The following is a 23,046-nucleotide window of genomic DNA, read 5'->3' as shown; positions in this document are numbered from 1 at the left end:
CCTTGAGTGTTTTTCTTCCTAAAAAATATATTGTTTAGTGTTACATATTTTGAGCTTTATGTACATAGAACCATACTGGATATATTCTTCTATTTTCTTGTTATTGTATTCAGCTGTAATTCATTCGTTTTCACTGATGTGTAGTATTCTGTTGTATGAACATGTGTGCACATACCTTGTTGGGTATTTGTGATGCTCACTCGTTTTTTTGTTTTGGTTTTTTTTTCCTTTTTGCAATACTGCTGTAAACATTCTTGTGTATATCTTCTGGCGGGTTTAAGTTATCAATATTAATATATTACAAGTTAAAATAGAAATGTTTAATTATTCATTAAAATAATACTAGCCTATTGTATGTTAATATATAATAAATATATAAATTATATATTAATATACAATTATATAATAAATAATATCACACAATAGTGGAAAACCTCACTGTCCACTTGGGAGAGAAAGAATGAAAAGGGGAATAACATCTTAGAATTTTTTTGAAAATAATTTTGACCTTACACCCCCTGAAATGGTCTCCAGAGCTCCCACAGGTCCTTGATGTACTTACAGAACTGCTGCCCCAGGGTAGTTCATAGACTGTGCCACAAGGGTGTGTACCTCTCCCACTTTGCTACTCAAGGCCAAACTCGTTTCCAAAGGGGATGTACTAATTTGCCCTCCCACCAGTAGTGTATAAATTGTTCTAATCACTCCACGTCCGCATCAACACTTCATGTTGTCAGATTTATAATTTTTCTAGTCCTGGTGAAAGTGAAATAGTATCTCATTGTTGTTTTGATTTGTATTTCTTTATTACTAATGACTTTGAGTATCTTTTTATCTGCTTGTTGGCCATTTTGCTTGCTTTTCTATTAAGTGCCTATCCAAGTATTTTTTAGCTATAACTCAAGTTTCATCCTACCTTATAAAACGAGAGAAAATGTTTTTTGCTTTCCCATCTGGAAGATTGTCATCAAAGGGATTGCAGAAAGGGCAAAAATGTTATAAACTGTGTTGAGTAGCCGGAAATTAGTGGTTTACTTTTAACCTTGTGTCCCTCTGCTCATAGAAAGTCATATCCTATAGCTAGGGAATAAAGTATGCCTAAGCATATTACTTGGTTCTGTTTTTTTTGTTTGGATCTAAGTTTTTTTCTTATCCTCTGGTGTGCCCCATTTGAACAGTGCCTAGTTTCATCTGATTTTTTGGTGAGGCAATTACAGATAAGGAAATCTTTTTCCTCTTGTCCTTTCATTGTAAAATCCACTGTCCATCTCATTCAACCTATCTCTGCCAAGTTGTGCCTTTTATAATAACTTAATTCCTTTATTTTTTAAAAAATAGTACAATGCCCTTAGTTAATTGTTTTGCCAAGTCAAAATTATGCTGTTTGCTATAAAATAATAAATTCAGTATGTACATGTCACTGTAGTGTGGCTTCAGACATCATCTAACTTCAGGGCAAGAAAGTAGAATCAAGATCACCATTAGCCCAAAGCTGATTCCTGTGAGGTGGAGGTCAGGCATACCTCACTCTCCAACTTTTTAAACATTCTGACACCAGCTGTCCCTCCCATGGCTCTCTCTACGTCTCTGCGAGACCCCATAATTTGTTGCAATGGCCACACAGAACTCACAGACTGTACCAACTATTATGGGTTTTTTAAGGAAGCAACAGGTTACAATTCAGGATCAAGATCACTTTGGAAGTAACAGGAACAACGCAGGATTCAGTTCTTCGATCATGACAGCTTCTTCTTGGCTGTGCCTGCAGACAGGCCTCTCTCTTGGCCGTCGGCCTGTGGCCCTTGGTCCTCAGCCCTTGGCTTTCCGCCATCAGCTCTCAGCCTGGCCTCTGCCCTCCTCAGGCGCGTGTGAAAAGCTCTTTAGCCATGCCAGCAAGTGCCTGGAGGTACCCTAGTCTGCCAGCAAGCCTTCTGCCTGAAGGTTCTCAGCTCTCTCACTCCGTGGGCCAGGAAGCCCACTGCACTGTCTTGTATCCGTCTCCTGGTTCCTGCCATCTCATGCTGCTGCTGCCTACAGTGTTACTGTTCTCTGTCTTCTGGGTCTAAGAGGCTTTCAGTGCAAGGACCCTGGATCCAAAGAACGGACTTGGCTCCTGGCTCTTCTTCTTGATGGTAGTAAAGTTCCCCTCTCTCCCCAGGCCTCTGGGATTGACTCCTTTTAAGCCTAGTGAGATGGCAAAACTGACCAGTCTCCTACAAGGGTTCCATGTACCTTATCTGCATGGTCCCACCCCTGCAAGAGTTCCATATACCTTATCGGCATGGTCCCATCCCAGCAAGGGTTCCAGGTACCTTATTTGCATTAGAAAAACTGACCAATCACCTCAGTGGGCCATAAGCACCCTTACTTGCATAGTCCCACCCAGGCGTCTCATAGGAGCTACAAGATCATATAACAGTAATTCACTGTAATTAATGGTAATTCGCAGTACATATTCAAGTAACTTCAAAAGCAGTAAAAGTACACTGCTCAGAAACTGACCTTTCCATGTTTTGGTTATTGAAGCTCATCCGGACTTCTACAGGTGCCCTGTTAAAATTTAAGTGAGTTAAAAAATGAAGACTTAACTCCCGTAAAGGAAAAACTTCCCGTATTTTTTTCTATTAATTTGTTCTTTACACTGATAAATGCTGTTCTAGGGAGAAGACAGAGTTTATTCTTCCCACATTATGGCTAAAGAACTAAAGGGGAGAGAAAAGTGACTGACTTAGATGACAGCAATTTCTTGGTAGCACAAAGGGATATTCCAGCTCACTTGTCTTCTAGTTCAACACTTATCTGCTCTGATCCCAAAAAGACCATCGGTTTGAGTCAGGGGACTGACTCTTCGTGTCCGGACTTAACAAAGATCCAGATCTCTGTCCCCCCTTCTCATTTTTTTTTTTTTTTATCTGTCCAAAATGTGGCTACTTCACTGTTCATGGGCACCTGCTAGAAAGGAGATGGGGGACAATGGAATGACTGTTCCTCTCTTCATGAGCTTCTCTAGTTATGATTTGCCTGGGAATGAGATTGAAACAGCTGTTAAATGCAAATCAAGGATCATCCGTTGATGTCATTTAAGACATTCCCCTTTATCTTACAGTTAAGCACAACCTAGAATAATCTAGAAGGTTTCAGAAGAGTCTTGTCATATTTTTGTTCTCTAACCAGTTACCAAGTAGCCTGATTCTTTCAGACTTAGTCTGATGGGAACTAAAGAAAATTTCTGGAGAGAATGTGGTCTCAAAATGTCCTCACTGGAGCCTGGCCCAGTTACTCAATGATTTCTCTTTATGTAATTTAGCACTTAATCCTACACTGTCACATTTGTTGGCTAATTGTCTGAGGTACTTAAATCCCGTCCCCGCGTCTAGGCCATAAATTGTTCAGGGCAGGGGTTACGCCTCATTGTTTTCTGTGTAGCTCACAGCTCCTAGTATAGAGCTAAGGTCTGGGAAGAGGCACAGTACATGGTTGCTGGAGAGCTTGCTGAGGAGAGTCTTTAACCCAGCTTCGGGCTCCGCGAGTGTTACTTTGACTTTGTCCTTCCTGCTGATGGGGGCAATGAGGATATTCCCTGCAAGGGATTGTGCCCGTGACATGGAGAGGAAGGGGCCCAGGGTGCAAGGAGTCAGGATAAAAGCCTGGAGCACCGCCCCTATTAGAGTAGCAGTTCCCTCACTGCTCTTATTAGAAGGAAGGCCGCCTGTAAAACGGTGGGAGGAATAGGAGTATCAGAACCTGTCTGGCTTCAGGGAGGATAATGACCAGGATCAGTGCAAAGCTGATTCCCATGAAGTGGAGGTCCGTCATAGTTCCACCCTCCAACCTTTTTACCAATTCTGACACCAGCCGTCCCTCCCATGGCACTCTCTACTTCTCTTCTGGATTCAGTAGTCCATTGCAGTGACCACGCAGAACTCAAAGACCATACTTACAATTAAGTGGTTTATTAAGGAAGTAACGGGGTACAATTCGGATCAGGATGCATGTAGGCAAAGTCTCCCTTCTTCCGTGCAGGACAGCTCTCTCCGTTCCTCTCAGCCCCCTCAGGACAGGCCTCCTCTCAGCCCAACCATCTGTCAGGACCACCTCTGCTGCAGGGCCCCTTCTGGGCCTGTCGCCACCGGCTCTGCTGCAGGGCCCCTTCTGGGCCTGTCGCCACCGGCTCTGCTGCTGGGCGCCTTCTGGGCCTCTCATAGGCTTCAGTATTACAGCCCTTGACCTGTGTTACAGCTCTTTTAGGAGGCTCTTTGCCTTCTCTCTCTCTCTCGCTGCTTTCTTTCTTCTGCTTTTCCTGTTTCTTTCATTCTCAAAAACCTCTGTGGGGTTGGCTACATATATACACAAACTCCTGGTCAATTTAAAGGTGTGGCCCCCACCAGGGCCCTGAAATGACCACTCCCCTCCTGGGAGACCACAGACACTCTATTTGCATAGTAGGCTGCGGACAACCGTTTGCATAGTCTATTGACCAGTCCCTACGAGGTGCATACCAGTCATGGGGCAGGCTGCAGCCCAGGAGCAAACACAAAGTGTCAAACTGCAAGTCGTTAACAGTTTACCCAGGAAATGTCCCTCAGCCTGGACAAAAGTAACAAACCCTTTGGGGGTAGAAAACTAGGTAACGGTAACTCCTCAGGGCTTAGGGGGCAAAATCTCTAAAGCTGTTTTTCTAAAGAAACAAGGCAAAAAAGCCACATAAAGGAGCTTATTATGCCACACTGTCCCAAAGAAAAGTGAGCCAACGTCAGACTAAAACATGAATAAATAAAAACGAAAAGGGGGAGGAGTGGGAGAAGGATTCCAAGTGCTAGCATTTACCTGCGGGCTTACTATGCGCCAGGTCCTGCGCTAACTGCCTTATACACATAAATTCTCTCAAACCATACCACAGCGTTACTAAGCAGGAAGTACTGTTACTTCATTTCACATGAGAAAACTGAGCCACAGAGGTTGCCGAAGGTTACCCAACAAGGAAGGAGGGGAAGCTATGGGGACAAGACCAAGAAGCAAAACGAAGAACAGCTTTGGGGAATCAGAGGACCATGAATTGATGCTTTATTATTGTTGTATTAATTGTCGACGACCAAGATTTCCAAATGGAGCTTTTAAAAATCGTAATGAGTTCTATTATCAAAATATTTTCAAAATTCTTTTGTAGTGAGGAAGATTACCTTTGAACTGAATAACCTGGGATCTTTCTAAGTTGTTCGGATTCCCACCACCTTTGTGATAGTCTGTTCTGCTTCAAAGGCAGATCACTGACTTTTTTTTTACTGCTGACATTCCAGACATGGGCTAGCTGCAGAACCCCAGCCATACATTTTATTTGAAAGCCTCATTGAGTAAGGACTTTTGGCTAGAACTCTCCTGCTTTCTCATCCCCAGATGAGGAGAAAGGAAGGATAGATGGGAATAGAGAGGAGTCTTCAGCCTGCTTCCATGTCCCCAAGCCATACTGTGTGTAAAAACCGTGTGGGGGCAGTGTCCGACCTCTTCCAACCAACCCCACAGGAGGGAAGGAGAACCAAGATCAGCAGCGCAAGGCTGACACCCATGAGGTGGAGGCCAGACAAACCTCCTCTTTCTCCCATCTTTACCAGTCGTGACGCCAGCCATCCCTCAGAGAGTACTCTCTGCTTCTCTGCTGGGTTCAATAATTCATTGCAATGATCACACAGAACTCACAGACCATACTCATGGTTATGGGGTTTATTAGGCAGGTAACAGTTATAGTGCAAGTTCAGGAACACTCAGGATACAGCTCTTCATCAGGACAGCCTCTTCCTAGCCGTGCTCTCAGGCACGCCTCTCCCTAGCCCTAGGCCTCTCTCCAAAGGCACTCAGCCTTCTCTCTCTGTGGGCCAGGAAGCCCACTGCTCTGTGTCTCCCTCTTCCTCAAAAGTGCTGAAGACTAGGGATTTGATTATCCTTCTAGGGATCTTGGAGAGAACCTATTTTTCTTTCAGCTTTTGAGATAACCTTCCTTACTTTCATAAGGATAAGAGCCCAAATTTCCTGCTAGGACATTGCCCTTTAAAATGGACTTTGGGAAGCATGCAGTCATTTCTGTTAAAGGTATTTGGGAGCTTATGACTAAAGGCCTAACACCTTGGGAATCCGCCAGTGCTGTATTACTTAAGAATAGGTTCACCTGCATATAACAGAACCTCAAAATAAGAGGTATATACAAGATAGGAGTTTCTTTCTTAGGTAAAAAATAAAAACCCAGAAGTAAACAGTCCAGGCCTGATAGACCAGCTCCCATGGTGTCGCGAGGTACCCTAGCTCCTCTCCAATTCACATTCCTGGCACGTAGCTTGCATTATCAAGGTTGGCTTATTGCCATCAACCTGTATTACAGGCCAGAAGAAGAAGAAAGGACGAGAGGCCTCTGTCAGATGAGTGAGCTCTCTTTAAGAAACCTTCCCAGAAGTCCCATCTAATATGCTCGTTTACATTTCGTTGGCCAGATTTTAGGCAGGTGTTTTCACCTAGCTGCTAAGAAGGCAGGCCCCATAGGGTTTCCAAGGCTGTAATCTTTAGCGAAGCGGACTGCAACATATCTCTGCCCTGAGTGGCTGGTGGGTTTAAACTGCCAACTTTTCGCTTAGCAGCCAAGCACTTGACCACTGCATCACCAGGGCTCCAAGGAGGCTGGAAAGCATGCCTTGTATTTCAGGAAGCAATATGTTCAGCTAAAAGTTGGCGCTCTGTTATTAAATAAGCCAAAAAAACCAAACCCAGTGCCATAGAGTCGATTCCGACTCATAGCGACCCTATAGGACAGAATAGAACTGCTCCATAGAGTTTCCAAGGAGCGCCTGGCGAATTTGAACTGCCGACCCTTTGGTTAGCAGCCGTAGCACTTAACCACTACACCACCAGGGTTTCCTGTTAGTAAATGGGAAGGGAGAAGTGGATGTTTGGTAGGCAGTTAGCAGACTTTGGCACATTGGGTAGAACCTTCATTTAAAGAGAAAAAAAGCTTTATTGTGGTATATAATTAGCATGGAGCCCTGGTGGCTCAGCAATTAAGAGCTCAACTGTTAACTAAAAAGGTCAGTAGATCGAATCCGCCAGCGCTCCTTAGAAATCCTATGGGGCAGCTCTACTCTGTCCTATAGGATCGCTATGAGTCAGAATCGACCCAAGGGCGATGGGTTTTTTTTTTTTTTTTAATAAATAGTTAACATAAACTGCACATATATATTGTTTGATGAAAATATACACAACAAAACGTATACCCATTCAACAATTCCTACACGTACGGTTCACTGACAGTGGTTACATACTTCCCGTTGTGTCACTGTTCTCACTGTCTCTGCCCATATTGTTTCACCACTGTTAGCTTAGACTCTCTGCCCCTTAAAGTTCTCCTCTGTAGAGTTACTGTTGTCATTTTGATCTCGTACAGGTGATTCTTTAAAAGGCCACAGTGCTCAAGGCAAACATTTATTGAGCTAAACTGTTGTTTAGTTTAAAGATGACTTCATGGGATAGTTTTGGTTCAAGGTTTAAAAGTTGACTCCAGGCGATAGATTGAGGGATTCCTCCAGTCTCAATGTATCCATTATGTCTGGTTTTCAATAAGAATTTGAATAAACTGCTCATATTTAAAGTACACAATTGTATAAGTTTTGACATAGATATAGGCCTGTGAAACCCTCACCACAGTTAAGATATTGAACATATCCATCACCCCAAAAGTGCCCTTTTGTAATCACTCTCCCCGCCTCTTCATGCCCCTCCTGTGTTGGGGTCCCCAAGGTCACCCCCAGGTTTGATGCATCATTAGGAGGACTCACAGGACTCACATATGGTCATATTCACAGATGTGGCTTACTTCAGCAAAAGGATACAAAAGCAAAATTGACAAAGGGAAAAGGCACACGGGGGAAAGTAAGAGAAACCAGGCACAAGTTTCCAAGAGTCCTGTCCCAGTGGAGTGACACAGGGCACTTCATGCCTCTAGCAGTACATCGTGACAACATACGGGAAATGTTGTTTCACAGGGAAGCTTAATAGGGACTCAGTGCCCCAGGTTTTCAGTGGAGGCTGGTCACGTAGGCACTTTCTGCCTCATATGTACCAAAATTCTGGGCTCCCAGAAAGGAAGCATACACCACATTGTTGGTACAGTTTAGGCCCCGGGAGCTACTTGTATCCGTTCTGGGAATGATGGGAACTTAAAAAAAAAAACTCTTTGCCATCAAGTTGATTCCAACTCATTGTAACCCTGTAGGGCACGTAGAGCTGCTCCATGGGGTTTCCAAGGCTATAATCTTTATGGAAGCAGACTGCTGCATCTTTCTCCCACAGAGAGGCTGGTGAGTTTGAACCGCGCACCTTTCGGTTACCAGCCCAGCGCTTAACCACTGCACCACTAGGGCTCCTCGGAATGATGGGAACCCTCCCAAAATACAAGTTCCCAGATGCTAGCCAAGGGCCAATCTTGCAAGCAGGCTTTTTTAAGAACAGCAGTCTCAGGCCTGCCACATGAACTCTTTTCTCCATACACTCCCAGCGCCATCGTTGGACAGCTACTGATGTAGTAGCTGTTTGTCACTTTAGATTAAATTGTGTTTTCTAGAGTATAATATGTATCCCTTTTTTGTCTGACTTCTTGCACTCAGTATTATTTTGAGATTTATCCATGTTATGGGTATTAGTAATTCCTTTTTATTATTGAATAGGACTCTGTTGTACGAATATATCATAATTTGTTCATCTGTTTATCTATTAATGGACATTTGGGTTATTTCCAGTTTGGGGCTGTTACAGATAAAGCCGCTATGAACATTCCTGTACAGTTCTTTGTATGGGTGTATATAGTTCCTTTTCTCTTCGGTAAATACCTAGGAGTAGAATGGCTGGACCATAAGGAAAGTGTATGCTTAACTTTTTAAGAAACTGCCAAATTGTTTTCCAAATTTGGCTATACCATTTTACATTCCTATCGGCAGTGTATGAGAATCCCAGTTGCTCCTTCCGTATCTTTTCCAACACTTTGTATAATCAATCTTATAAACTTAATCTTTTTCTTTTTTTTAATTGAGCTTTAGGTGAAAGTTTACAGATCAAGTTAATTTCTCATTCAAAAATTTATACACATGTTGTTTTATGACATTGGTTGCAATTCCCACAATGTGACAGCACACTCCCCATTTCCACCTCATGTTCCCTGTGTTCATTTGTCCAGTTCCTGTCCCTTCTGCCTTCTTTTGAACAGGAGTTGCCCACTCAGTCTCATATATTTGATTGAACTAAGAAGCACGTTCCTCACGTGTGTTATTTTTTGTTTTATAGGTCTGTCTGATCTTTGTCTGAAAAGTGGGCTTTGGGAATGGTTTCATTTCCGGGTTAGCAGAGCGTCCAGGGGCCATCGTTTTGGGGGTCCCTTCAGTCTCTGTCAGACCAGTAAGTCTAGTGTTTTTTCTTGAATTTGAATTCTGTTCTACATTTTTCTCTCACTCTGTCCAGACCTCTCTGTTGTGATCCTTGTCAGAGTGGTCATTGGTAGTAGCTGGATACCATGTAGCTCTTGGGGTCTTAGGCTGGTGGAGTCTCTGGTTCATAGGGTCCTTCAGTCTTTGGACTAATATTTTCCTTATGTCTTTAGTTTTCTTCATTCTCCTTTGCTCTGAGTGGGATGAGACCAATAGATGTGTCTTAGATGGCCACTCACAAACTTTTAAGATCCCAGATGCTACTAGCCAAAGTGGGATGTAGAACATTTTCTTTATGAACTATGTTATGCCAATTGACCTAGATGTCCCCAAGACTATGGTGACCAGGCCCCAGCCCACTCCGTTCCTCATAGTGTTTAGATGTGTCTAGGAAACGTCTATACTTTTGCTTTGGTCCAGTTGTGCTGACTTCCCCTATATTGTGTGTTGTCGTTCCCTTCACTGAAGTTGACAGTTGTTTACATTCTAGTTAGTGATTTTCCCTCACCACTTCGTAACCATCAAAGCATGCTTTTTTCTTTTTTTAATTGTGCTTTAGGTGAAAGTTTACAGCTCAAGTTAATTTCTCATACAAAAATTTATACACATATTGTTATGTGATCCTAGTTGCTCTCCCTATAACGTGACAGCACACTCGCCTTTTCTACCTGGGTTTCGCATGTCCGTTCAACCAGCTCCTGTCCCTTTCTACCTTCCAGACAGGAGATGACCATTTAGTCCTGTGTATCCACTTGAACTAAGAAGCACACTCTTCATGAGTATATTTTATGTTTTATAGTCCAGTCTAATCTTTATCTGAAGAGTTGGCTATGAGAGTGGTTTTAGTTCTGGGTTAACAGAGTCCAGGGGCCATGTCTTCAGGGATTCCTCTCATCTCAGTCAGACTATTAAGTCTGGTCTTTTTATGTGAATTTGAGTTGTACACCACACTTTTCTCCTGCTCCGTCAGGGACTTTTTTGTGTTCCCTGTCAGGGCGGTCTGAAGAATGCTTTTTTCTGTGTGCAAACCTTTACTTGAGTTCTTATAATAGTGGTTTCATACTATATTTGTCCTTTTATGACAGCATAATGCCCTCCAGATTCATCCATGTTGTGAGAAGTTTCCCAGATTCGTTATTGTGTTTTATCACCGCATAGTATCCCATTGTATGTATGTATGTACCATAATTGGTTTATCCGTTGATCTGTTGATGGGCCTTAGGTTGCTTCCATCTTTTTGCTATTATGAATAGTCCTTCAATGAACATGAGCGTGTGTATGTCTATTTGTGTGATGGCTCTCATTTCTCTCGGGTATATTCCTAGGAGTGGGATTGCTGGATCCTATGGTATTTCTATTTCTAGCATTTTAAGGAAGTGCCATATCATTTTCCAAAGTGATTATACCATTTTATATTCCCACCAGCAGTGCACAAGAGTCCGATCTCCTACAGCCTCTCCAATATTTGTTATTTTGTGTTTTTTGGATAGTGTTTTTAATTTTAAATATTCAAATAGGTACAGGGTGGTATCTCACTGTGATTTTTATTTGCATTTTCTCAGTGACTAAATGTTGAGCATCTTTTTTACTTTTTTAAACAGACTTTATTTTTTAGACCAGTTTTAAGTTTACAGAAAAATTATACAGAAAGAATAGACAGTTATGTTGCAAAGGAAAATTAGTAACAGACATCTTACTTTGATTTTAGGGTTTTTCTTATCCAAGAAACCAGATATTAACCATAGAAGGCTTGCCAGAACCTGCTCTATAGTAGTGTAGATTTGTCTTGTCCTGCTAGAAAAGAACTCCTAACTTAAATCCTAACTTAAATTTCCTAACTTAAATCTCAGAAAAGCCTTATGGCTGAAGGTGGGTGGAAGGCCAAATTTTTAGCAGCCAGGCCAGAAGTAACCTAATATCAGTTGATCTCAACAAAGGGGAAAGAAAGGGCTCAATTAATCATGTTAAGATAGTCAGTGATTGATCTTTATTTCTTCCTCCCCTCTTTATGGAAGCTCTGGTAGTGGCAGTCGTTAAGAACTCAGCTGCTAACCAAAAGGTCCTCAGTTGGAATCTACTAGCCAGCCCCCCCTTAGAAACCCTATAGGGCAATTCTGATCTGTCCTGCAGCATCCACTGAGTTGGATCAACTCAACGGCAATGAGTTTTTTTTTTTTTAAGTTTCTCTTTATGAGCCTCATTGTACCTAGCTTCTTCAAACCATTTGCTTTTTCTGAAATCAAAATGATCCCCCTGTATGCATAGAGAATAACTGCTTAGAATAACCTTTTGTTCAAATTTTGGTGAGTTTTGATAATTTTAAATAGTTCCCATATCCTCCTTCTCTCCCCCCACCAGTTTCCCCTCTTAATGTCACCTTGCATTTGTGTGTTACATTTGTAACAATCAATTAACCAATATTGATACATTATTATTAACTAAAGTCCATAGTTTACATTAGGGCTCCCTCTTTGTGTTGTACAGTGCTATGGGTTTTGACAAATGCCTAATGTCACGTACATGTCAGTCTTTCTGCCCTAAAAATGCCCATGCGCCACCTGTTCATCCTGCCCACCCTCCCCAGCCCTTGGCAACCACTGCTCTTTTTACTGTAGTTTTACCTTTTTGAGAATGTCATATAGTTAGAATCATGCAGTATGTAGCCTTTCAGACTGGCGTCTTTCACTTAGCAATATGAATTTAAGTTTCCTCCATGTCTTTTCATGGTGTGATAGCTCATTTCTTTTTATCACTGAGTAATATTCCATTGGATGGAGGTACCGGTTTATCTCACCTATTGAAGGACATCTTGGTTGCTTCTGAGTTTTGGCAGTTATAGATAAAGCTCCTAGTAAACATTTGTGTGCAGGTTTTTGTTTGGATGTATTTTCAACTCGTTTGGGTAAATACCTAGCAGTGCCATTGCCAGATTGTATGGTAAGCCTATCTTTAGCTTTGTTTAAAAAAAAAAAAAGCTGCAGGCTGTCTTCCAAGGGGGTTGTGCCATTTTGCGTTCCCACCACTAAAGAATCAGAGTTCCAGTTGCTCCACATGCTCACCAGCATTTGGTGTTGTCAGTGTTCTGAATTTTAGCCATTGAAACGGGTGTGGTGGTGTCTCATTGTTGTTTTAATTTGCTGTTCTCTAATGACATATGGTATTATGCTCAATACCATATGTCATTTAAAAAAATTTTTTTAATGACATATGGTATTGAGCATCTTTTCACATGTTTAGTTATCATCTGTATACTTTCTTTGGTAAAGGTATAAAAATGTTCAAAACATTTGCCCGTTATTTCATTGGGTGGTTGGTTTTCCTTCTATCGAGTTTTGAGAATTCTTTGTATATTCTGATACAAGTCCTTTATCAGATATGTGATTTACAAATATTTTCTCCCATTCCGAGACTTATCTTTTCATTCCCTTAACAGTATCTTTCAGAAGCAGTTCTTAACTTTGATGAAGTCCAATTTTATCAATTTTTTTATTTTAGGGATCGTTCTTTGGTGTCGTATGCAAGAAATAAAGTATCCTAGCCTGAGGCCCCAGATACTTTTTTCCTCAGAAGTTTTATAATTTTATGTTTTATGTTTAATTCTGTGATCCATTTTGAATTAATTGTTGTATATAGTTTGAGATATGAATTGGAGTTTATTCTTTGAAAATGATTATCCAAGTCATAAACAATGTACAGCCATTCATCACTTAACGTCCACGACGCTCTGTGAAATATGGCGTTATGTGATTTGGACCTTGTGCAAACACCATATTATATACTTAGCAAAGCTATATAGGATACCTTTTGTCTCACTTTCAAATTAATACTTCTCCTTACCTCTAACTGCTGCTATCACTAGCACTGGTTTTGCTGCATTTTGGAGCCATGATCTACTTCATGGTAATATTTTTGAAAGAAAATTAAACACAGAGATAATGCTACAACATTGAAGAGACATGGGAAACACGAGATTGGAGGCTGCTGCCCACGACGCCGTTATTTAGTGAACTTTTTATTTGTAAGTAGGGGAAGGTCACATTAAAATAATGATAGTACAGTATAGCACATACCTAAGCCAGTAATGTAGGTGTTTATTATGACCATCAAGACATATGTGTTATAGGTTATCTGTGTACTGTAACATTTTATGGCTGGCAGCGCAGTCACTTTGTATACAAGAGACGAGATAACACGTGTTGAGTGGGGGAAGCCTTCAGTATTCCTGGCTACATACACTATGTCCTGTTCTCCCATCGGGATTTCTGAACTCTGATACAACCTACAGAACCACAGACATATATGTGGTCGGATGTTGCCCAAACAGATTATGCAGCCCATGACTGTGTATCTCTCTATTTAGATCTTTGATTTCTGTCAACAATATTTTGAAGTTTTCATTGTACGGGTCTTGCACATCTTTTGTCAGGTTTATCCCTATGTATTTCATATTTTTGATGCTATTATAGATGGTATTTTTTTAATTTCATTTTCCAATTATTTGTTGCTAGTATATAGAAATACAACTGATTTTTGTATGTTGACCTTATGTCCTGCAACTTTTCTAAACTCACTAGTTTTAATACTTGAAGATCCCATCATATATTCTAAATAAACAGTAATAATATCTGAAAATAGACACTTTCATTGCTTTCATTCCCATCTAGATGTCTTTTTATTTCTTTTTCTTGCCTTCTTGCACTGATTAGAACTTCCAGTATAGTATTAAATAAAAGTGGTGAGAGTGGATATCCCTGCCTTGTTCCTGGTCTTAGTAGCGAAGGAGTTAGTCGTTTCACCACTACGTATGGTGTTACCTGTAGGTTTTTTGTAGATGCCCTTTATCAGACTGAGAAAGTTCCTTTCTATTCCTAATTTGCTGAGACTTTTTATCGGGAATAGATACCGATTTTTTCAATTTTTCTTCATCTATTGCAGTGATTTTTTTTTTTAGTATATTAATATGATGAATTACATTGATTAATTTTTCTAATATTACACCAACCTTGCATTCCTGGGATGAACTCTCCTTGTTCAACTTGTGTTATCATTTTTACATATATTTATAATTTATTATTTATAATGTCAATGGGTTTGGTTTGGTTTTTCATAATGTTTTAAATATATTGGGTTAAGTAAAATATATTATTAAAATTAATTTCACTTTTTACTCTTTTAAATATGGCTACAGGAAAATTTTAAATTATACACATGGCTCGTTATATTTCTGTTGGATAAAAAGTTTACTGTTGAAGATACTGGAGTAGATCAAGGATTGAAACAGATTCATATCTCTTTATTCACTGTCTCCAGTTCCTTTCCTCTTATTCTCTCTTAAACTCAATCCAGTTAGGTTTTCATTTCCATTATTGTAGTGAAGGAGCCCTGGTGATGCAGTGGTTAAGAGCTTGGCTGCTAACTAAAAGATCAGCAGTTCGAATCCACCAGCTGCTCCTTGGAAACTCTATGAGACAGTTCTGCTCTGTCCTATAGGGTTGCTATGAGTCGAAATCAACTCGACGGCAACAGGTTTGTTTGGTTTATTGTAGTGAAACTGCTCTTGTCAAGGTCATCAATGACTTCCATGTTGCTAAATTCTGAGGTTAGTTCCCAGTCATCATTTCAACCTGTCAGCAGCGTTTGATACAATGGACCGTTCTCTCTTGGTTCTATAATATCACATTAACTTGGTATTCCCTTGTCTCACTGGTTGTTCCTTCTCTATCTCCTTTGCTGGTTCATTCTTTTTACCCATATTTCTTTAATGTTGGAGTGTTCCAGGACTATACCCTCGGTCCCCTTTTCTTTCTGCACTCATTCCCTGGGTAATCTCATCTCGTCCCATGGCTTTAAATGCCATCTCTGTGCCACACTCCCACATTGATGTCTCCAGCCCAGAGACAGACATGTACATCCAGCTCTTTACTTAGAAGTCTAATAGGCATTTCAAATTTAACATGTGCAAAACGGAACTCTTAATCCTGTGAAACCTGATCCACCCAGAGATCTCCCCATCTCAGTTAGTGGCAGCCTCATCTTTCCAGATACTTAGGCCAGAAACCCGGAAGTTAACCTTGGCTCCTGTTTTCTTCCGTAGCAGTCATACCTAATCTGTCAGGAAAGCCTGCTGTCTGTATCTATATGAAATGTCCAGAATCAGACTATTTTTTACCACCTCCACTGCCACTACTCTGCGGGCCACTATTGACTCTTGCTTGAATTACTGTAAGTGCCTTCTAACACTCAGCTTATCCCTTTCCCTCCCATGCCTCCCTTCATTCTATTCTAAAAGAAAAGCTGGAGTTAATCCTTTTAAAATTTAAAACATACCATGTCTCTCTCACTTAAAGCTCCTCATTTTGTGCAGAATAAAAGCCACATCCTTACAGTGGTTTACAGAGCCCTATGTGACCTGCCCCTGCAGAGCCTCTGACCCGCCTAACAAGTTACCCTTATCCCATACCACGCTCACCCTAGCTCCTTTGCTGCACTTCAGCTCCACAGTCCTTCCTGCTGTTTCTCAAACAGACCAGGTATGCAACCACCTTAAGACCTTTGCACTTCCTTCCTGTAACCTGGAACTTCTCAATGAGACCTCTTATTTCAATTTACGGCCCTTCTGCCTCACATTTGCAATCCCCCTTGTTGTTGTTAGGTACCATCAAGTTGGTTTCAACTCATAGAAACTGTATATACAACAGAACGAAACACTGCCCGGTCCCGCGCCATCCTTACAATCATTGTTATGCTGGAGCCCATTGTTGTAGCCACAGTGTCAGTCCATCTCGTTGAGGGTTTTCCTCTTTTTTGTTCACCCCGTACTTTACCAAGCATAATGTCCCTTTCCAGGGACTGATCTCTCCTGATGGCATGTCCAAAGTATGTAAGATTTAGTCTTGCCATCCTTACTTCTAAGGAGCATTCTGGTTGTACTTCTTTTAAGACGGATTTGTTCATTACTTTCGCAGTCCGTGGTATATTCAATATTCTTCGCCAACACCACAATTCAAAAGCGTCAGTTCTTCGGTCTTCCTTTTTCATTGTCCAGCTTTCTTGTGCGTATGATGTGATTGAAAATACCATGGCTTGGGTCAGGTGCACCTTAGTCTTCAAGGTGACATCTTTGCTTTTCAACACTTTAAAGAGGTCCTTTGCAGCAGATTTACCCAGTACAACGCGTCGATTGATTTCTTGACTGCCACTTCTGTGGATATTGATTGTGGAGCCAAGTAAAATGAAATCCTTGACAACTTCAGTCTTTTCTCTATTTATCATGATGTTACCTGTTGGTCCAGTTGTGGGGATTTTTGTTTTCTTTACGTTGAGGTGCAATCCATACTGAAGACTGTGGTCTCTGATCTTCATTAGTAAGTGCTTCAAGTCCTCTTCACTTTCAGCAAGCAAGGTTGTGTCGTCTGCATAACGCAGGTTGTTAATGAGTCTTCCACCAATCCTGATGCCCCATTCTTCTTCACATAGTCCAGCTTCTTGGATTATTTGTTCAGCATACAGATTGAATAGGTATGGTGAAAGGATACAACCCTGATGCACACCTTTCCTGACTTTAAACCACGGAGTATCTCTTTGTTCTGTCTGAACAACTGCCTCTTGATCTCTGTACAGGTTCCTCATGAGCACAATTAAGTGTCCTGGAATTCCCATTCTTCACAATGGTACCATAATTTGTTAAGATCCACACAGTTGAATGCCTTTGCGTAGTCAATAAAACATAAGTGAACATCTTTCTGGTATTCTCTGCTCACAGCCAATATCCATCTGACATTAGCAGTGACATCCCTAGTTCCACGTCCTCTTCTGAATCTGGCCTGAATTTCTGGCAGTTCCCTGTCAATATACTGCTGCAGCTGCTTTTGAGTGATCTTCAACAAAATTTTGCTTGCATGTGATATTAATGATATTGTTCGATAATTTGCACGTTCAGTTGGATCATCTTTCTTTGGAATGGGCGCAAATATGCATCTCTTCCAGTCAGTTGGTCGGGTAGCTGTCTTCCAAATTTCTTGGCATAGTCAAGTGAGCACCTCCAGCGCTGCATCTGTTTGTTGAAACATCTCAATTGATATTCTGCCAATTCCTGGAGCCTTGTTTTTCACCAGTGCCTTTGGAGCAGCTTGGACTTCTTCCTTCAGTACTCTCGGTTCCTGATCATATACTACCTCTTGAAATGGTTGAACGTCGACCATTTTTGATATAATAACTCTGTGTATTCCTCCCATCTTCTTCTGATGCTGCCTGCTTCGTTTAATATTTTCCCCATAGAATCCTTCACTGTTGCAACTCGAGGCTTGAATTTTTTCTCCAGTTCTTTCAGCTTGAGAAATGCTGAGCCTGTTCTTCCCTTTTGGTTCTCTATCTCCAGCTCTTTGTGTGTCATTATAATGCTTTGTCTTCTCGAGCTGCCCTTTGAAATCTTCTGTTCAGTTCTTTACTTCATCATTTCTTCTTTTGCTTTAGCCACTCAACACTCAAGAGCAAGTTTCAGAGTCTTTTCTCACATCCATTTTGGTCTTTTCTTTCTTTTATGTCTTTTTAATGACCTCTTGCCTCCTTCATGTATGATGTCCTTGATGCCATTCCACAACTCATCTGGTCTTCATCATTAGTGTTCAATGTGTCAAATTTATTCTTGAGATGGTCTCTAAATTTAGGTGGAATATACTCAAGGTTGTACTTTGGCTGTCATGGATTGGTCCCCAAGTCTTGTTGAGTCATACCATTGACAATAAATAAAAAACCTGTTGAACTGATTGCTGAAGGTATTGAAATCACTGTGGTGTGTTTAGTTTCTAAGCAAACACTGAATATATCCAGCCTTTCTGTTGCCTTGTTTACATAATTTAGGTGCTGTGGCATAAAGATTTGTGTACCCATTCAACAAATATTTATTGATCTGTGATGTGTTTGTCCTTCCTAACATAATTCCACCATATAGCCCTACAATATATGTTATGTAAGAAGATGGCCCTGAACATTATGGGGCATAAAGAAGCTGACAACAAGGAGTGTAATATAAGTTACTGTTTGTCTTCCTCACTGGACTGTGTAAACTTCATGGGCGTAGGACCACGTCCTTATATTTGTTCTCCAACAATAATGCATACAACCGGCACAGAGTAGTTACTCACTATTAAGTATGTGTTGGGTGTGTCAATGAGTGAAGAGTCACAAATGGAGAAGAAGTACACATGCCCCTGATTTACTTCAACGAGACCTGGATCTTGGCAGTGAGTTTATTCCAGGGCTTCAAACCAGTTCGTTCTGGTTAGACCCCCTGCTGAGAGCTTGCCTTTCCACCCCAGATATACTGAATCAGAATCTACATTTTAACTACCATGTGCCAGTTGGTTAATGCTCATTTCATTAACTCATTTAAATCTCACAATAATTGTAGAGGTGAGTATTTTACCCATTTTACTGGCAAAAATGCTGGGAAGGGTTAAGAAACTTGCCCAAAGTCACCTAGAAAATAGTGGAGCCAAGATGCAAATTTAGACCTATTAGTCCAGAATTCAGTTTAAATTGGTATAAAGCACTTTAGAAAGTGAAAGGAATTTTATTTAACTACAGATTAATATTTTTAATATATATCTTAATATAACAGGAAAATGCCAAGGAAATAAGATATATGTCTCCTTAAGCACACATTCACACTTAATTGATTGAAAAGTCCCAAGTATACCCAGGAATCACCTGTGGGTACAGAAGAATCACCTGGGGATCTTGTTAAACTGTAGGTTCTGATTCAGTATGTCTGGGGTGGAAATGCAAATTCTCAGCAGGGGGTCAAACCCGGCCAAACTAAGTTCAAAGCTCTGGTTTATTCAGCACCGGCAGCTCACTCTGAAGATGGAAAATTCTTTGGAAACAAAAACCTAACCCATCAGAAGCATTCATAATTAGCAGCCTCATATGAGGAAGAAGATTGAGCATATCCAGTCTTTTCCATTTTTTCCTTCCCATCATGTTCCCTCTCCTTTCCAGCAAGGCTTGAACATCCAAGTGAAACAATCCAATGAGCTATGTTTCTGAACAGCCAGCTATGTGAAGTATTATAATCCGTGGGTTGTCAGCAGAACCAGACTTCCTTTGGGGCCAGCATGTCTCTGCTCTGAAGAGAAAAAAGGAACTGGGTCATCATCGTTGAGGGAGAGTTTGGAGGAGGGAGCGTGAACCCAGGTGGTTCCAGTGTAACAGGCGTACGGAGAGTGTTTTAGGAGCACGCAGGGGAGGGAGAGTTTGGAGGAGGGAGCGTGAACCCAGGTGGTTCCAGTGTAACAGGCGTACGGAGAGTGTTTTAGGAGCACGCAGGGGAGGGAGAGTTTGGAGGAGGGAGCGTGAACCCAGGTGGTTCCAGTGTAACAGGCGTACGGAGAGTGTTTTAGGAGCACGCAGGGGAGGGAGAGTTTGGAGGAGGGAGCGTGAACCCAGGTGGTTCCAGTGTAACGGACTAAGGAGAGTGTTTTAGGAGCACGCAGGGGAGGGAGAGTTTGGAGGAGGGAGCGTGAACCCAGGTGGTTCCAGTGTAACGGACGTAAGGAGAGTGTTTTAGGAGCACGCAGGGGAGGGAGAGTTTGGAGGAGGGAGCGTGAACCCAGGTGGTTCCAGTGTAACGGACTAAGGAGAGTGTTTTAGGAGCACGCAGGGGAGGGAGAGTTTGGAGGAGGGAGCGTGAACCCAGGTGGTTCCAGTGTAACGGACGTAAGGAGAGTGTTTTAGGAGCACGCAGGGGAGGGAGAGTTTGGAGGAGGGAGCGTGAACCCAGGTGGTTCCAGTGTAACGGACGTAAGGAGAGTGTTTTAGGAGCACACGGGAGGGAGAGTTTGGAGGAGGGAGCGTGAACCCAGGTGGTTCCAGTGTAACGGACGTAAGGAGAGTGTTTTAGGAGCACACAGGGGAGGGAGAGTTTGGAGGAGGGAGCGTGAACCCAGGTGGTTCCAGTGTAACGGACGTAAGGAGAGTGTTTTAGGAGCACACAGGGGAGGGAGAGTTTGGAGGAGGGAGCGTGAACCCAGGTGGTTCCAGTGTAACGGACGTAAGGAGAGTGTTTTAGGAGCACACAGGGGAGGGAGTTCAAGTCAGCTGAGGAGGCAGCAGTGTAATCAGAGCTCAGGTTCTGAAATGAGTTTATTAGTTTCTTATTGCTGCTGGAACAAGTTACTACAGACTTAGTGGCTTAAAACAACACACGTTTATTCTTTTACAAGAAGTCAGAAGTCTGAAACAGGTCTCACTGGTTTAAAATCAAGGTGTTGGCAGGATTACATTTCCTCTGAAGGTTCAAGGGTAGAATCTGTTTCCGCACCTTTTCCATTTTTTTTTTAGAGGCCACTTGATTCCTTGGCTGGTGGCCCCTACCTCTGCCTTCCAAGTCAGCAATCACATTACTTCGACCTCTGCTTCTGTTTGTCACATACCCTTCTATGACTCTGAGTTTCCTGCCTCCCTTTATCAGTCAGGGTTGTCCAGAGAAAGAGAACCAATAGGAGATAGATGAATGGATATGTATATATGGCTCCCTGGTTGCACAGTGGTTAAGAGCTTGGCTGTTAACCAAAAGGTCGGCAGTTCAAATCCACCAGCTGCTCCTTGGAAACCATATGAGGCAGTTCTGCTCTGTCCTGTAGGGTGGCTATGAGTCAGAATCAACTTGGCAGCAATAGGTTTTTATACTTTATATACTTAAGTACTTATATAATATATATGTAGATAGACAGATTGTTGTTGTTAGGTGCCACTGAGTCTATTCTGACTCATAGCAACCCCATGTGACAGAGTAGAACTGCCCTATAGGGTTTCCTAGGCTGCAGTCTTTACAGAAACAGGTCTTCAGGTCATTCTCTGGTGAAAGCCTACATTTTGGTTAGCAGCCGAGTGCTTAACCGTTGTGCCACCAGATTTACTTCAAGGAATTGGCTCATGCAGTTGTCAGGGCTGACAAGTTCAAAATCTATAGCGCAAGCTGGCAGGTTGGAAACTCAGTCAGAAGTTGATGCTGCAGTCTTGAGCCAAAACTTCCTCTCTGGGAAACTAATTTTTGTTCTTAAGGACTTCAACTGTGTAATGAGGGACCTAACATAGACCTGGGAGGTGTTTGGGAAGTACTCCTGGCAAAAACGTGCAACTCAAGACCTGAAGGCTGAGCAGGCAGTAGGTCATTGAGGATAGGAGTGTCACTAGCAGAAGGAACAACAGCATAGGAAGGCCCAGAGGTAAGAGAGAGTGTGGCACCTCCAGGGACCTAAGCACAGCTGGAGGTCACTGCATGAGGAAGGAGTGCAAGAGAGAAAAAGAGAGTAGTAAGCAGGGGCAGAGCTATGGCCCTGAGGAGAAAATAAGCGTAGAGCTCTTTAGGGCCTTGTTCTCAGGGCTTGTTTTGACTCTGGTCGGCGACTCCACTCGTGTGTCTCACCGTTCCCTGCAACCTCTCCAGGGAGAAGAGTGTTTTAAAGACTTTAACCACTCAAACCCAAAGCAGAAAGGTGGCATCCAAAGTTTCCCTGCCAACTTCAACCGGGAGTGCAGAGTAAGCCTGCTTTGGTAAGACCAGAGTCGAGACAGATGAGAGTTGCTGGGACTGCAGAACTGGAGACGGTCCTTTCACTTTTAGTTAAAAGGCATTTCCTGATTGTGGCACTGAGGGCTCCTCTGCATACTCTGGGCTGAAATTGAATTTGTGGCCCTTTAACCATTTCCTGTTCTGCAGTTTTTTAGCCTAGGTTTTGTTTCTGTGGGTGACCTCTGTGCTGCTAAAGATTTACATCTGTAAACATTGGAGATGTGGTTGGCTGTAAGAGAGAAGAAACACTGGGTCAGCAAAATGCACATCCATGCCCTGCCATGCTCTACCACTCCTCTCTCCCCTCAGAAATTGCTCCCACGTATTAGGAGTGAAGAAGCTTATTAGTTTTGACTTGAGATAAACGGGCATCCACAAAAGTTCGTGGAATAATGTACCTTTTTGACACTTACTAAGTATGAAAGTTAATTAAGAGGGATGCTCTTTTACAGGAGGACACAGTTTGGACTGAGAATGGCATTCCAACATTCTTATTTTAGGTCAAGCAGGGTTTTCCCTACAAATCGTCACTTTTCTTTTAAGTTTCTTGCGCGTGACAGGTATTCTTTCTCAACTTTTCTAGGCTGTTCAGCTTGACCCTGAAGAAGCTCGTCATGCTCAAAGAAATGGACAAAGATCTTAACTCGGTGGTCATCGCTGTGAAGCTGCAGGTCAGTTGAACGGGGGAAGCTGGATGACTGCCCCTCTCAGGGCTCAGAAACATGGAGAGGGATCAGCTCTCTTCCTCCACTCAGCAAAGCAAGTGCAGTAGTGGGCAGACGAGTGACCTCATGAGACCACTGCGTCCCAGTTCTGCCTCTTGGTTAAGTCACTCAGTTTTTTTAAACCTTAGTTTCGTTTCCTGAAGAATAGAGATGGTTCTTCCTGCCCTGCCCATCTGGCAGGATTAATTGGAGGATCAAGTGATATAGGGTGCTAAGGTGCTTTGTAAACTGCAGAGAGATTGCCGGGGTGGCTAGCATTGGTTTCTGTCTTATTCTCAGGCGTTCTAGGTCC

At 42.1% G+C, this 23,046-nt stretch overlaps 1 protein-coding gene across 2 annotated transcripts in view; it reads left to right on the top strand.

The window, feature by feature from the left end:
- The window catches only part of PACS1 (phosphofurin acidic cluster sorting protein 1), a 174,216-nt gene that overhangs the window by 97,362 nt on the left and 53,808 nt on the right, over nt 1-23,046 (top strand). For both annotated transcript variants that reach the window (XM_064287758.1, XM_003419575.4), the window contains exon 2: nt 22,613-22,700. In XM_064287758.1, the coding sequence (XP_064143828.1) occupies nt 22,613-22,700 (88 nt within the window). The remainder of the gene's footprint in view (nt 1-22,612; nt 22,701-23,046) is intronic.

This window comes from Loxodonta africana, chromosome 7 (genome assembly GCF_030014295.1).
Source record: "Loxodonta africana isolate mLoxAfr1 chromosome 7, mLoxAfr1.hap2, whole genome shotgun sequence".
Taxonomy (NCBI): Eukaryota; Metazoa; Chordata; class Mammalia; order Proboscidea; family Elephantidae; genus Loxodonta; species Loxodonta africana.
This window is presented reverse-complemented; position numbering and strand designations above follow the sequence as displayed.